Genomic DNA, 16,804 nt, shown 5'->3' with positions numbered 1-16,804 from the left:
CACTCATTTAATAATGTTTATGTAAGGAAAGCTACTGTACCTGAGTATTATCTAAGTAAACTAAAAAACTGTAATCCTTTTCATGACTACTGGGGAATGATGTGTGCTGTTAGATTAAATATTTGTGAACAAAAAATTTAATATTTAGAAATGTTACAGCTTTGTCAACTTAATTTGCAAAAGAATGCCAATATTTTCCCATCTGGATTTATTGAGAAAGTCACTTTATGAGATAAAGTGTTATTATTTGTTTGTAATAATGAGAAAAAAAGCAAGAACAGAAGGAAGATGAGGAATAGGAGGTAGAGGAGAAGCTGGGGGAGGAGTGGGAAAATTGCTTTTATAAAAGGGATCTTGGATTTCTTTATCATTGTTAACTAATGTTATCTCTGGCAGTGCATTTCAAAGGTGATTCCTTTTTGGGCAGTATTTTCAAAATGTTTTGTTCAAGCTCGTTTTACCCTTCTGATATATAAAAAGCAGGCCATGTAGCTTATAATGATATCATCTCTTCATGAACTTAATATTAACACCGAATGTGTCTGGGAGCTGGTCTGTTCATCATTCTCAAGGAATCAAATAAGGATTATGTATCTTTTTTGCTCAAACAATAAAAAGTCTTTGTCTGCTGCTTGTCCTGATTTGTAAGTCAATGTAGTCTCCAGAGCAAAAGGGAAACAGAGAAATTAAAGTTTCTATGTTTCTTTTAATAATATGAACGTATGTTAATATTTCTTTTAATGAAAAATATTTATAAATTTACCTGTACATATATGTGCCTTTGATCTATAAAATCCATATTAATATCCATATCATCAATAATCTAGCTTCACTTAAATATCTTTTTCCCAAAAGCATATCTAGAAAAAGTAAAATATTTCCTCTAATAGTTTACCTTCCATGTACAGGTCTATAGTTCCAAAACACTTTTGCATAAATTGTCCAATGGGGCACTTCAACAATCTTGCCTGGCAAATGTTATTTGCTCCAAATTGTGCTCTTATCAAAATCCATGATTTGCTGCCAGAATTTGCTCTCCAATGCTAATAGTAGATGAATGTCATTCTATGAAATACATCATTGTGTATCTAGATAATGAAGTTTGGCAACATAAAATAGATACTAACAATGACTTTCTCATACACTCAACATCAACATTTGGGAAGACTACAAAAACACTTTTACCTGGAGAACCACACACAGTTTTGAACTCGTTCAAGTTATTTTAACCAAGGAATCTGTGTTAAAAGGGGAGTAGTCCAAAGGAAAGGAAGTGATTTTTTTTCTAATAAAGGAAACCATCACCCCTCTGGTTACATTTTTTCCTCTGCCCTATATATTTAATCGAAATCCTGGAAGAAGTAGAATGACTTATATCTAAGACTCACATATTTCTATAGGGGGTATACTACATGTGTTTGGGTTCTTATTTTGCTAAATTAAATATTTTGTAAGCTCAGCAAAGTTACCAGCTTTTTGAGTTTCTGATGCCTCATGTGTAAATGTGGGTAATGATCTTTTTGTGTGTAGATTACCGGTAACCTCTGCAATCTAGCTGTCAAAGCCCCAGGAATCAAGTAGGTCCTTAATAAGAATAATTATTTAATAAGCTAACAGTGAAGATGGCACAATAAGCAAAATGGCAGCTGCAAAATAACTGAATAGAAAACTAGACCAGAGATGTTTGATGGATATGAAACTGAACATGTATGGCAACATAATCAGTCATCCTACTTTTAAGGTTAAAATGACTAGAGGATATTTTCAGTGGCCTGCAGTAGAAAAAGGAAAGTGAATAAGAATGAAAAGTGAGAAGTAAATAGTGGGAGTTTAAGTCTGGGAAGGTCTGGTGAGTGATCTTGTTAGAAAGGGATGCCAGAGATTGCTTGATGTGATAATTAACTAAGCGCACACATTTGACAAAACAAACTACACTGTACATTTTATATGCTTGGTTATACAAAAACTGCCCCTGAATAAAAAATAATGATAGTAATATTCATCAACAAAGTGGTTACACTGCAAATAATCCCAAGTACTGGTTATAATGGGGAAAAATAGAACTCTATTGGGATTATTATTTGGCATAAATTCTTGGGAAACCAAACTTTAGTAGAATCTAGTAAAGCTAGCTGTATGAGTACTTCAAAAAGACTGAAACAAAATGAATGAGAAGATAGGCTTATTTTGGTGCAAAAAATGTTTTCAAATCCACACATTTTTTTTTCATGATCTACATTTTCCATCCAGTTGCCTGTTTAACCATTTTCACTACAGTGTTCAAGCTCTAGTTCTCCAGTTGCTGTAGCTAAGGCTAACACCCAGTCCCATTAAAATGAGAATTATCTGTGTGTTGTGCGGCAGGTCTCTCAGAAGTGGAGGGTCAAGTCTAGTGCAATTTAAAGTTGCCAAGCAGAACATTTGACCTGGACAAGATGTATTAATAGATTCACTCTCAGTTATGGGTACTAATGATTTTGAACTCCATATACACATACGCTACGACTTACCAGTTCTACTTTCATTTACATAGCCAATACTATGGTATACATTGATTCACTTAAATACATGCATAAGAAAATTCATGGTAGTGTTTAACAGAAACAACCAATACCAAGACAGTTTGAATATCCTTCAAGAATAGGATAAAAAGTAAAGTGTGATATATTAATTCAATAGAATCTATATAGCTCAAAGAATGAACAAACTGTACCTACTTGCAACAACTTGAAAAAAATCAAAATGATATTATGTAAAAAAGTAAAATACAAAAACATCATAACATGTGATTTGTACAGAGTTTAAAATCAGTCTTTTAGGGGCTGGAGCTGTGGCATAATGTGTTAAGCCGTTGCTTGCAGTCTGGCATCCTACATGGGTGCCAATTCAAGTCCTTGCTGCACCAATTTCAATCCAGTTCCCCTCTAATGCACCTGAGAAAGCAGCGGAAGACAGCCCAAGTACTTGGGGCCCTGAACCTACCTGGGAGACCTGGAAGAAGCTCCTGGCTCGTAGCTTTGGATTTGCCTAGCTCCAGCCATTGAGGCCATTTAGGGAGTGAACTGGGAGATGGAAGATCTCTCTGATTCTCCCTCTCTCTCTCTGTAACTCTGCCTTTCAAATAAATAAATAAAGCTTTTTTAAAAAATCAGTCTACGAGTCTTTACAATCTAATCCATGAATGTGATTCATACAAAGTTGAACGTCAGCCAATATTAACCTATTAGAAGTCAAAAAAGTGATTGCCCTTGGATGGGGGTTATGCAGACTTTTAACAGGAATGAGAAATTATAGGCTTAACTAATAATGCTTTGCTCCCTAATTGGGTGCTGTTTATATGGGTGTGTTCACTTTGTGAAACTTCAGTGGGCTGTCACATTTATGATGGATGTTTTACTTCAAGGAAATGTTCCTCAGTTTTTTAAAGCCATGGCACTAACTGAAGGGGAGCTGCATTTAAGAAGGAATTAGAAATCTTACATGAGCTAAGATTATCACACTCACACAGCTCAAGTTTTCTGGGATAAGTGCGTGAAGTGCAAGTGTGAATTAAAGTGGAGATGAGGTATGGAGAATACCAATCAACAAAACTCTGGAACCATAAATCATACAAGAACAGAAGAGAGAGCGAGAGCGAGAGAGTGAAAGAGAGAGAGAGAGAGGAAGAGAGGGAAGGAGGGAGGTAGGAAAGGAGGGAGGGAAAGGGAATGTGATTGATACAGTTCAGTTGCAGGCAGTTGCAGGCAGGAGGGAGAATATTAGAATATTAGGGCACTTCTTCCCTTTCCTGGGCTGAGTAAAAGTAACACTATTCAAGGAATCCACCTAATATTTATCAGCAGGGAAAGAGGGATCAAGACCGTACTGACATGTAAACGCATGCTGCACTGACCAGGTGGTGTATAGATGGAGGCTGAGCTTTCTGCTCCCCTGTTGTGCAGTGCACTGAGAAAGACAGAAACAGCCTGGAAACCTAAAGGCACAGGCAAAACAGAGCCATCCAGTCACCTGTTTCTCCATTTTCACTACAGCGTTCAATGTCTATCCTTCCAATAGCTTTAGCTAAGGCTAGCCCCTCCTCCCACTCCCATGAGAACTATCTGCATGCTGTCCAGCAGGTCTCTCAGAAGTTGAGGATGGTGTCTAGTACAATTTGAAGGGTCCATGCAGAACACTTGGCCTGGACAAGATGTATTAATAGATTCACTCCTAGATGTGGGTACCAATGATTTTCATATTCCTTGATATCCCTGTTCCATTAGCTGTGAAACATATTTAAAAATGAGATTGCTTTTGACTTTATAGACATCTGTATTCCCTAAGTATTGTCTCTGAATATGCCCCCAACACCTCAGGGCCTCCTTGCCTATGTCATAAATAGAATATTATTTCAGAACACTACATTGCTTTACTTTATTATCAATTAAAAATTATGAGTCTTTTGGGAAAAATGATTCTTTTTATTTACTTTAACTGTAATATTTAAGATTTCTTCATATTTGGGTTTTTCATTACAACAGATCAGTGTGCAATTTGTCCTGTCTATTTTTTTCCACACCTAACGGAAAAAGAGTTTTGTAGTGGACAGTCCACAGAAATCTGTCCTATTATTAAATCCGCCGTGTTGAAATATAATTAATATAAAGTATAAGGTACCGTCCCTATTTTAGTATCAATTTACAGTCACCAGATGTTCTTAATACTTTAAGAAAGTAATTGCAAAAAAAGAACAATTTGATTTTTACCTTCATTTGAAATAAAATAGTGAGATTATTCATTGTTTTGATATGTTTACTAACGTGAGCATTAAGGATTTAACTAAATAAGCTATTTAATTTCTCACAAGGTGAGATTTGAAACTGGATTATTATCTTGGAAATATGAGACATTGGGAAGTTTTTGCTTTACAAAGGCTTTTTCACACATTATATAACTCATTGTGGCTTTCTTTGGGAAAGAAGATTTAGTACCTACCAGAGCCATTTATTTTTACAGGCATTTATTGACTACTGCCTATCCACAAAGTTCTATGATAGTGTATTCATGGCTTTGTCATCACATAGCTTCTGAGTTGGTTGGTTTAAATAATACTTGTTATGATTAAAACTTTTTTATCTTTGTCCTGGTATATCTGCACAGATGGTGTTCTATGAGCTTGTTAGAGTAGTGAAATGATGAACCCCATTTGAAAGAGGAGCAAACACTGTGACTCAGCATTTAAGCTACTTGCAAAAGAGCACAGTTGGCAAGTACAGCCTGAAACCAGAACCTCATGTGCTTTCCAAGGCCCTTCATTATCTTATTTTTGTAATCCTCTTACCTAAGGAACAAAGGCTATGATCTCATTTTATACCTTCAGTTGTCAGTGTGCTATGCACATTGGCTGTGATTGTTTTTATAGCAAATATTTCATAATCCTCTTACCTAAGGAACAAAAGCTATAGTTTCATTTCATACCTTCAACAGTCAGTGTGCTGTGCACATGGGCTATGATAGTGGTTACAGAAAATATTTCAAAGAAATAATTGTGTGAATAATATCTAATTTAAAGCAAAAAGGAGATTTTGTTGAGTCATGTGAAATTTGAAATCCAGGAAAATAGAATACATGGTTCAATTACACAATAAAATATAAAAACACAGATTTTTTTACTTACAGAATTTCAATTATGCAATCATCAAAACCATATGAAAATGTTAATATCTTATATTTTTATATCTATTGCATGTTCACTATCTTCTCTCTAGACCAATTATATGAAGAAGTTTAAAAGTTTAAGTGATAGAAATTTGATAAAGACTATTCTAACACCAAAAGAAAAAAAACACAAAATTTGCTTGTGAAAGGTAAGATTAAAGACAGGTTAGAGTACAGATGTTCACACATCTATGCCTTGCCATAGGTCATTGTACTTGTTCTGACCTCTACCTGAAACGCTTACCCTCCAGGAATCCCCTTGGATCTCACACTCAGTTCCCTCAGGTCTTTGTTCAAATGCCCCCCTTTCATTTGAGGCCTTCCCAGATCCTTCTTCCCAGAACTATTCATTCTTCTTATTTTACCACAATATTATAGCATATGTCAAAGTCTAATATATATATTTAAGTATTTATTTTATTTAATATCTGAGTTTTCTCTTTAGGATGTAACTTCTATGAGGTTAAAGTTGGGATTTTGATTTAATTTGCTCATTGTATTCCTAATACCTAGAAAAACAGCAGACATTGTATTGGTGTCCAATGGATATTTTTTTTTACACAAAAAGCAAGAGGGAAAGAAGAGAGGAGAGTAGGAAGGAAGGAAGATAGGTAGGAAGGAAGGAAGGAAGACAAGAGGGAAGAAGAGAGGGACAGAGAGAGAGAAGCTGAAAACTGTGTAAAACAAAAGTTGTTTGCATATGCTACAATTTATAGCATCATTTGTGAACCCCAGGTGTTAATTAATGCCCCCTGGATATAACTGACACAACTGAGGACAGCAAATCAGGAGAAAGAAAATAGAAAAATAAAGCAAGACTATTAGAGTCAGAAAGAGAAGTAATACAAGTAATCAGAATTGGCCTTGACAGTTTGTGTCATTTTGTTTGATTCTTATAATTAAATTGTGAGACAAGGAAAATGTGAAGCTTGCTGAAGGAAGCAAAAAAGTTGAATGATGATGCTAGCCCAAGTGTTCAGAGAAACCTAAGCATAGAGAAGGAGGGTTTTCGTTCATATGTCTAGGTTTTTTAAACATTTTGCAAACAAAGAAAAAGGTGAATAATAAGCCTTTGACAATAATATAAATTAAAAATATGCAAAAGTTAAAATAGAAGAAAAAAGAAGGAAAAAAGGGAGAAAGAAGAAAGGAAGAGAGAAAGAGGACGGGAAGGAGGAAGGCAGTATCAGTATATTAGAATTGTGTCTATGGACTACATAAAATCTATTCTCTTTATGTTAATATCACAATAAAAATTAGAAAAGAAGGTAGTAAAAATAAATCATGCATTTCCTCAAAATATTTAAGAGTTTTTTGACTGTGTCATATATATGTAAGATATATACTGCTATTTAAACCAATACTTGAAGATTAATTTATGCATCAAACATTTATTGCCTAAACAGGCACAAAATTATTTGCATTAGGAGACAGTAGCATACAAGTTAAAACTGCTTTTCATTTTTTAGGAATTTATCCAAACAGAATATTCAAGGAATTATGCTGGTATATTTTAATTACATTTACTTCAATTTTACACATGCAATGGAATAGAAATATTTTACTTAGTGAGCAATAAGAATAAAGATATAACAGGAAATTTGATAGACTTACCTAGAACTTTGCTGTAGTATGAATTCCATTCTCCCCAGTAGGATTGAAATATGTAGTCTTGCAGAGAATAAGATATGGTATTTTTAACCCTCTCACCAAAGGTCATCTGGTCAGTGAGCTCTGACAAGGCTGCAGGCACATAGGAGACTGGTGCTGGGATCTTCCCACAGTGTCTCTCCACTGTTGAGGCTGGAGAGAACCTCAATGTGTACACGAAAGGAATTCCTAACTTCAGAGCAACTAGATCACCACAGATTGTTACTGGGTCTGCTACCAACACATCAAAAGCACTTTCCTGAAGCCTTGCCATTAGCTGGGGATTGTTTAATACACCATCACATATTTGTACATTAATTCGAAAGAAAGTATCTAGGAGTTTTCCTAGTTCTTTGTAGAAGGTCCACATTGTGAGAGGAGTTGGTCTGTGGTCTATCCACAGCATTATCATGTGTTCAATTAAAGAATCTATGTTGCTCTTCTTGTAGGAAACAGGTATCACTTCAAAATTCACTGAAGAATTTGCATTGATGTTGATGAATAGTGTTGCTGGTGAAGCCAGTACAGTCACATTGTGGTTTCTTTGAATCACCTCTTCCAGAATGTTCTTAATATTTAACCAATGGCTACCATCAGTAGGCCAAATTAGCACATTTCCACTTAGAACAATTCCAGCCAGAGTCAAATTAAAAGCAAGAAGCTGGACAAACTTTTTAGGCACTGTGGTATCCATGGAAATCATCCTACTGTAGAGCTTTTAAAATGAAGATGAATCCTTCAAAGTATGTTTATTTTTCAAATTTTTTCAAATAAAATAATATTTGGTATGATGTTTACAAATGTATTTTAGACACTCCTAATTTACCTGGAATTTAAAAAAATGAAAAAGTTCCAAGAGTCAATTTGCCACTCTTATGTGATCTCTACAGGACAATAAAATATTGATCTAATTTAGTGAAAAGTAATAGTAAATGTAACCAACTAAAAGGTGGTTTATCTAGTTTTAAAAATTATACTTCAATGTTAAAGGAAACCATCGTGGTGGTGTTGTAGGTACCTATTATATTCATCCTTTGGTTTCCTGTATGCCTAAAATGTTTCAGAATCACACATTCAAAAACTCTAAGAATACTTAAAAATTATACTTGGGGACATATGTAGCTATTGTATTTAAATTTTAATAAAAGGAAAAATAGTAGCTCATGGCAAATACGCCTGATTTAATGACAAAATGAAATTTAGTAATCTAAATTATCAAATATTTGTTGACATTATAAGTTCACTTATAGTCATTCTAAGTTTTGAAGGACAACAGAGAGAGGTTGCCTCTCTGAAGAGAGCCGAGGTCCAGCTTGTCCATCCCCATCATCTGATAGGCAAGAAATGGGTCAAAGGAGTTCTAAGTGATCTCCTCACAGGCAGGGTCAGATTGGATGTTTACAGGAGTTTCCTGGTCCTGTCCATCATTCTTTCTTCCTTGTTCTACTTCTATTTCAAATAGTTGAGGTACATTTTATAACAATAAAAACATTAGAATTAATAAATGTGAATATTTGATAACATAATCTTAAATATAACTAAAGATGCTAGGGATTCACAAATAATAATGTTTAAATGTTTAAGAAACATCAAGGCAAAAGACCATGGTTGAAAAATGTCAATCATAGAAAAATTTGTACCAGTTTGAATACTGTCTTCATATTCTAACTCTGGTTCTCATTTTGTCTCCAATCTGTTACTTTGAAAGAGATGATTCCAAAAGATAATAAAACTGAGATAAAATTCTCAGAGTCACCTTTAATAAGATTTTGTATATAACACTTCCTGGAGAATTTCTAGTTTATCTACATAAAATTAAGTAAGCACTAAAGTTGATTAATTTGCTGATAATCCTATTAGTTTGAAGTGAGAATCCTTGAAACAACATATTTGTGTGAAGTTTCCTTAGAAAATATTCACCCAGAGACATGCCCTGCCCACTGTTGTTTTCCTGTTGATCCTAAAGCATTGCACTAGGTGGCCCAGAGTTAATCACGCTGTGTCCTTGTTCGGTGGTCCCAGAAGCTATAAAAACCCTGAAGCTGGCCTTCCTAGCCTTCAGGAACAGGAGCAGTTACACTTTAGTCCCCTTCAGTTGTAGTCTGACAACAGTACTTCTACTTCATTTCAGTTCTTTTATGGGGATTTACTTCTTTGAAAGTTTAAATGTAAATTCTCTTTCATTTTAATCCTTTTTGGCATAGAAACTCAGATCTCTCCTAGTGCTTTCTATTTAGCACAATTTGGCATCAAATAATTCACTACCTCCTAGCTTATAATTTCAGGCAAGAAACTCAGCCTTCTCGAGGTGATGAGGATGGAAATACCTATTTCCTACAGTTGTGAGGGCTGAGCGACATAATACCTGTCAGTCATTCAGAATAGCACCCTATCACAAAATATGTTCAATATACTGCGGAGAGAGAATCTTACTTTCACATGATCAAATTAAGCAGATCTCGTCACTTTGAATCACCTCCTTTTCCTACCTCCTGCACAGGCAACCTGGGACACTTTGGTTAAAAATTTCCTGAACATTGTGAGTTGTACTACAAGAGTCATGCTTAGTAATATTTAGTCAGTCAAGCTTAGCCTTGTGGCATATCACAAATGATCTGTACTGAAATATATTGAAGAATTTACTGATACCAAAGTTCACGTATAGTTTAGTCCAAAATTAAACTCATAGAAAGCTCACAATTTTATGCATAAAAATAAACACTCTCTTTCACTCTAATGGTTTTTAAAAGCAGATGCAAAAATACAGAGTGCGGCCAATCCCTAGGAATTTGCAATGTTCCACCGCTAATCCATTTCCCATGTGATGTCTGTGGCTGTCATCCTGCTTATAAGTCACTGTAGAAAAGAGAATACTACCAGAAGAGTCTTTGAAAGATTCTAACCAATAAAGATTAATTACAAAAAAAAAAAAAAACTAGAAATCTTTTACTCTTATGGAAAGCAACTTCAATGTATTTTTTTCTTCTTTAATATTAAGACTGGAAATCAGGCACCATTCAAATGTCTTTCATTTCTAGCACTTCATTTTGTTAATTATTTGTGCTGAGTGAGGGCACAGTTCATGCAAAGATCTGGATAATGTGGGCATTCTTTTCTAAGCTAGTCTATTGTTATTACTGATGGCATTAGGTCTTAGAAATTATTCATGTATAATAATGTAATATTATAGATTTTGTATATTATGTAAATTTCATTTATATAACTTGACTATATATAAATCTAATAGATTAAAATTACCCCTTGAAAAGCCCTCTTATTTCTATAATGTTCAAAGAGTAAAACTATGGATAATAGTATTTATGGATTATGAATATTTCTGCTCTCATGAAAGTGTTACACTACTTTCTCCTTAAATGTGTCCACAATTTTGGCAACTTTTTTGTTACTATGAAAATAAAAATAAAATTTACCTTATACAATTTTAAAAAGTGCCTTTTCTTACTTTCACACACAGGTTGCTTATGAAGCTCTCGTACAGCTGGAAAGAAATAATGACGCAATACAACCCAGGCAGCAGGGTCACATGGAGACCTATGCCTTAAGGGATCATAAGCTCCCTAGGGATAACATGGCCCTGTTAGTCTCCACTCAGCAAAATAAAATCAGGCAAGAAATGGAAGAGCAGATTTCAAAATTAATATACTGAAACGATGGAAAGAAGCCAAGAAATTTTAAACCCAATATATTCTCAATAATGTATTGATTTCCCCTTAAAATTTTAAAAGGAGATTAAAAAAATTCTTGAGCTAGGAAATAAGGAATAAAAATTTTAGTATGAGATAGATTTTAGTATGAATACTATTTTTTCACATACTAGCTGTATGATTTTATTTTAGCACGTATAATCTTTCCAGGTCTCAATATTTTCAACTTTGATAATATTTGCAGTTCATTTGTAAAGATCAAGAAAAATATATGTGAAGTACTTATCACATTATCTAGTAGACAAGAATATATCAATAAATGCTAACTGTGATGACTATGATAATATCCATGTATTAGAGCCAAATATCCATGACTCAAAACAAACCAGTAAACTCAACATTGTAATATTTAGTTACTGGCAATTAGCAGAGATTAAAGACTCCCTCTCCGGTTCTTATTGCATTCCACTGCAGAGAAGTAACCTTACAGAAAGTTGGTGTATTTATTTCCTTAGGTGTGACAAATGGAAACCTGAGTGAATATAGATTCATTGCAATGATTTTTATGAGAGCATTTAAACAAGAGTAGAATATAAATTCAAATTTACAATTCGGAAAGACATGTATTTTACAAGTCAGTCCCATTTGTCACTCTAATTTATCATTCCACATATACAGTCTTACACAATGAATTACTCCATCTAGTCAGTATTTTCACTTCTTACCTGGTTTTTTGAATGTAGGTGGTCACATCTCCAACATCATTAAGAATATTGTTTTTTGGTAAAGGCAAACTTAAATAGTCATTCAAAGTCGGAAGAGTGTAATTCAATTAGAAACATGATACTGTTTATCAAAATCAGAGGATAAGGACATCTTTATACATTTTCATTATGTCCCCTTGAACAAATTGTTAAGAACGATTAGTCTCATGTTTTAAGCCTGGGAAAACAGTGAGCTTTATTTTCCGAATTATCTTACAGGCAAAATACAATGGAGCATGTGATTCTGAGACTGCTAGCCTGGAGAAGAGAAGTCTCACAAATAAAAATGAAGAGCATCATCATCATGAAAAGTATAATTCTATGGTTGAGTTGATAAAAATACAAGAGATAGAATAAAAATAGAAACATACATCCTGGAAAGAAACTCTCCGTGTATGTTTTGCTCTTACATTAACTAAAATGTCGCACATATTCATGTCTTTGTTAGTTTACTACATGTAAGATGCCATGAGGAGTTTTTGCCATCTCGATGGCTCCATTGCATTACACAATTTCCATTTATTCCTCTTCATATTTCATATTTATGAAGATCCAGTTATAACCCAATGATGTTGCCCTCTCGTTTCTCTCTTCATAGACATTTGCATTTTTATATAATTATTGTAGTTACCTTTGTTTTCTTGGAATAATAGAATCTCTAGGTCTCCCTTTACATTCCAGGAGATAAACACATTTTTGAAATCAGAGGCGTCTAGTTAACACACCTAGAGGACATGGTGACTTTCCCCCATACTCGTTGTCTAAGCTGACTATCATATTGAAGTCAGAAATCTTGAAATCATTTTTATCTCTTCTTCATCCTTCTTAACAGTCATCATCAAGCAACCATCAGCTTTACTTGATTATGCTCTATAAACAGATAACACCAATTGGATCCTCACACATGAATCCAAAATCCCTCCCTTATGTTGGTTAACAAATACGTTCCTTATAGTACCCTATTAAATGAGAGGAAATAAATGAAATACAGGTGAAATGAAACTGCATTACTTTTCCATAGTCACACAATAGTAAACCAAAATTGTCTGGAGCCTGCCCTCTTAATCGTGTTAATACATAGTCTCTAGTTGCTTAACTTTTCTCTATTTATAGGCTACTTTCATAGTATATTTCTTACTATATCTTTCCTATAGTAATGTAGTAGCCTCATCGCATCCCCTATTCTGTTTTCATAACAGTCCCCCTCTTTTTTATGAATTGCAAATCTAGTCACAATATGTCCCTTTAAATAGTTCCTGATTTTATATTAGATAAAAACTTAACTACTTAGTATGTCATAAAATAGTCTTTGAAAATATTAATTTAATTCATTCTTAATAATCCTGACATCATCAGTGTTTTTCCCACAATTCCTCACCTTATACTTTGACCTTCAGAAACATTAAATCATCAGTAATACCTAGCACAACTATGCTATTTCAAGTCTCTATATTTGGGCATATCATTTTTTCCCCACATAACTTTGCAGGAAAATGCGTATTCACTGTTCAAACATTTCCTTATGCAATATCAGGACTTTGAATGTTTTCAGTATATTTTTCTCTCTTTTTCACATAATGCCTATCTCCTCTGAATTAGCCTCACAATTTTTACATATAATTCCCACATCATTCACCTGGTAAGTGTTCCTTTCCATATCTGGTTTTCCATCATGACTGAAATCTTTGAAGTTGAGGATTTCCTATCAGTGATTACAGTAAGCCCCTCTATTTAAAAGAATGTCTAGTAGAAGTTAGGAAAATTATACTTAGTTAAAAATAAATAATATTATTCAAAAACATGAAAATGGAAAAAAGTACATATGATTTTCTGACCAATACATTCATAAATATATCAATATGATCAACATACATTGATGTTAATAACTATTGATTACATTGTCTTCATCATGTAAACACTATTATGCTTAAGGAATTCAAAGAAGTTTAACATGGTTAATCATCTTAATCAATGATGCTTTTTCTCTTAAGTTCATGTCTAAAAAATAAAGATGATAAATCTTTCAAGGTTTTTTTGGTTTATCTTTTAACATTAATCTGCATTAAGCAATGACCAGAGATTATTCATATATATATGCATATTATTAAAATACACAGATTCAAATGTTTATATAAATTATAGACTTGCAGAGATAGTTTAATCTCTTTAAGTCTTTTCCACACATCACCATAGTTTCAATGCACTATTTTCAGTGTAATAGCTAAAGTAGATCCAATCCTATTTTTAAACATAAGTATTTGTCATTATATTTTATTCATAAAAGAACTTAGTTACTTTTTTTAAATCCCTAAGATTAGAAAACAACAAAATGTGATTCTGAAGTATAACTTTAATATTTTTACTTTTTTTTATTTAAAGATTTTCTTTATTTATTTGAGAGGTAGTGTTACAGAGAGAGAGAGGGAGAGATAGAAAGGTCTTCCGCAACAACTGAAGCTGAGCCTATCTGAAGCCAAGAGCCAGGAGCCTCTTCCGGGTCTCCCATGTGGGTGCAGGAGTCCAAGGACTTGGGCCAACTTCCACTGCTTTCCCAGGTCATAGCAGAGAGCTGGATTGGGAGTGGAGTAGCAGGGACACTAACTGGCACCCATATGGGATGCTGGCACCACAGCGCCAGCCCCTTTTGAATTTATTTGAAAGACAGAAAAATAGAGATAAGGGGACAAATCGTCCATATACTGGTTCACTCCCAAATGTCTACACCTGCTTGATGGATATTCAACTGGGCCAGGATGAAGCCTGGAGTCAGGAACTCAATCCAGGTATTCCACAAAGGTCATAGGTACCCAAGTATATGAGCAAACATTTGCTGCTTTCCAGGGAGTACAGTAACAGGGAGATAGAACTGGCAGTGGAGCTGTCATTAAAACCCAACACTGGTGGTGGACAGTCCAAGTGACATTTTAACCCCTGTGCCAAATGGCCAACAGAAAGTATAATATATTTTATCTTTTTTCCGGTCATCAAAGCAATAGAAATTACAACAATATGTACAATTGAAATTGAATAGGCATAAGGAATTAAAGACAAATTAATTCAAAATTTTGTTTGTTCAAATTCAAATACTTAAGCAATCAATAATAGATAGATACATACCTAAAGCTATACTATAGTAGGAATCCCATGATTTCCAAAGTGTTTCAAACATGTAATCTTGTAGACGGTAGGAAATGAAATTTCTCACTCTGTCAGCAAAAGACATTTGGTCGGTGAGTTCTGATAAAACAGCAGGAACGTACGAGGGAGGGTATGGGACCTTTCCACAATGCTTTTCCACTGTTGAGGCTGGAGAAAATCTCAAGGAATACATAAATGGAATTCCCAGTTTTAGAGCTACTATATCACCACAGGGAAACACTGGATCTGATACCAGGACTTCAAACTTGCTTTTGTTCAGTTTTTCCATCAGCTTTTGGTTTTTCAGAACACCATCGCAGATCTCTCTGGACACCATGTGGAAGTCCTCAATGACTTTGGCCATTTCCTGATAGAATCTCCAAATTGTTGAAGGATATGGTCTGTGATCCAGCCATGTCAAAACAAAGTTCTTGATCACTCCTTCTATTCTCTCTTTGTTAAAGGGTACTTTGTATATTTCAAATGACAGAGATGGGTTAATGGTCGGTGTGATGAAAAGTGCACCAGAGGCCATTAGCACAGTCACATTATGCTCTTTTCTAATTAGTTCATCTATAATTATCTTAACATTTAGCCAATGACTGCCTTCCATTGGCCAAATCAGAACATTCCCACCAAGAGTGGTTCCTAGGAGACTTATCTGAAGAGACAATAGTAGAATGTTGCTTAACATGATGTGGCTTGGTGCAGAAGATTTGATGAGAAGTGAAACAAATATCTTTTTCAAGCAAAAAGGAAAGATAAAAATATTTTTCAGTTTCAGTGAAATCCACTTTACTCTTAAGAATCTTCTCTCCACCAAATGTTCTTAGTTATAGCAGTGCCATATTTTATAGATTTGGAGATATTGAGTCTTACCATTCAAACTAATGCTTGAGCTTTGAGTACTGTCTTCTGACTCTTCTCTTCAATTTGATCTTTCAACCTTTCCTCTATATCTTATAACCGTTAAATTTTTACCATTGAGTTTCTTGAAGCTGCTGTGTATCTCAAGTGTACATGCAGGCCTACCCTTTCAGACTTTAGATAGGACTAGAAGACTTTAGATAGGACTAGAATAACTCAAAAATGTAGGCATGATGATGCTATCAGTTTTTTGTTTTATATTTAATGCATTCATATAGCTCCACAAGTAATTTTTAAAATGTTACTATAATGATTATTAACAAATAAAAACATGATATAGTTATTAAAATGTGAAGTACAAACATATATAGTAAGTATATCTATTATGAATTTAATAGTATGTCTAGGAAAGTAATGTTAATCACTGAGAGAAACATTTTAAGTAGATGAAGAAAATGTGTGAAGTAATATATGGAAGAGATGATCAATAATGTTACAAGTGAATAGGACTCCATGAAAAGGATAGCTAATTCAAGCACAGTTTGTTTTAGTGCTGCTCAAAACCAACTAGTCTGTGTGAATAACAACGGTATTACCTGTAGATTTAGTGTTTAACAACTGTTGGCATTTATTAAGCCCTGGCTACTCGTATAATCAGACATTATGCAAAGTGTTTCACATGCATTAATCTCATTACTTTCTCATTTTAAAAAAAACAAATTAGGTAGGCAAATTATTCCCCCATCAACGAGGAAGGAATCACTGCCCAAAAAGATTGAGTAACTTGTCAAATTTATTCAGCAAGATAGAAAACAAATCGGTGGAAAAAACATTAAGGATCTTTGTGTGTCATTGTCTATTGTACTATCCATTAGGATAGATAGTCCCTCAGAATGTATCAACTGTTTGACATCTGAATGAACCACAGACTGCCAGAAACATGCCGACACAATGTGAAATTGTAACACACGTTGGATAATATAGGATCATGCTCTCTAAGTAAAATTGTCTCTGTGAAGCTTG

General features: G+C 34.2%; 1 protein-coding gene across 4 annotated transcripts in view; it reads right to left on the bottom strand.

Moving 5' to 3' along the window:
- Positions 1–15,608, bottom strand: part of LOC133765125 (UDP-glucuronosyltransferase 2A1) — a 53,444-nt gene extending 37,836 nt beyond the window's left edge. For 2 of the 4 annotated variants that reach the window (XM_062198740.1, XM_062198741.1), the window contains exons 1-2: positions 14,895–15,608; positions 7,312–7,942 (exon numbers count right to left, since the gene is read on the bottom strand). In XM_062198740.1, the coding sequence (XP_062054724.1) occupies positions 7,312–7,942; positions 14,895–15,608 (1,345 nt within the window). Of the gene's footprint in view, positions 1–7,311; positions 7,943–14,893 lie in introns of all 4 variants that reach the window. The other 2 variants (XM_062198743.1, XM_062198744.1) reach the window with 1 other exon arrangement.
- Positions 15,609–16,804: the final 1,196 nt, after the last annotated feature.

The sequence above is a fragment of the Lepus europaeus genome, chromosome 8 (genome assembly GCF_033115175.1).
Source record: "Lepus europaeus isolate LE1 chromosome 8, mLepTim1.pri, whole genome shotgun sequence".
Lineage (NCBI taxonomy): Eukaryota > Metazoa > Chordata > Mammalia > Lagomorpha > Leporidae > Lepus > Lepus europaeus.
This window is presented reverse-complemented; position numbering and strand designations above follow the sequence as displayed.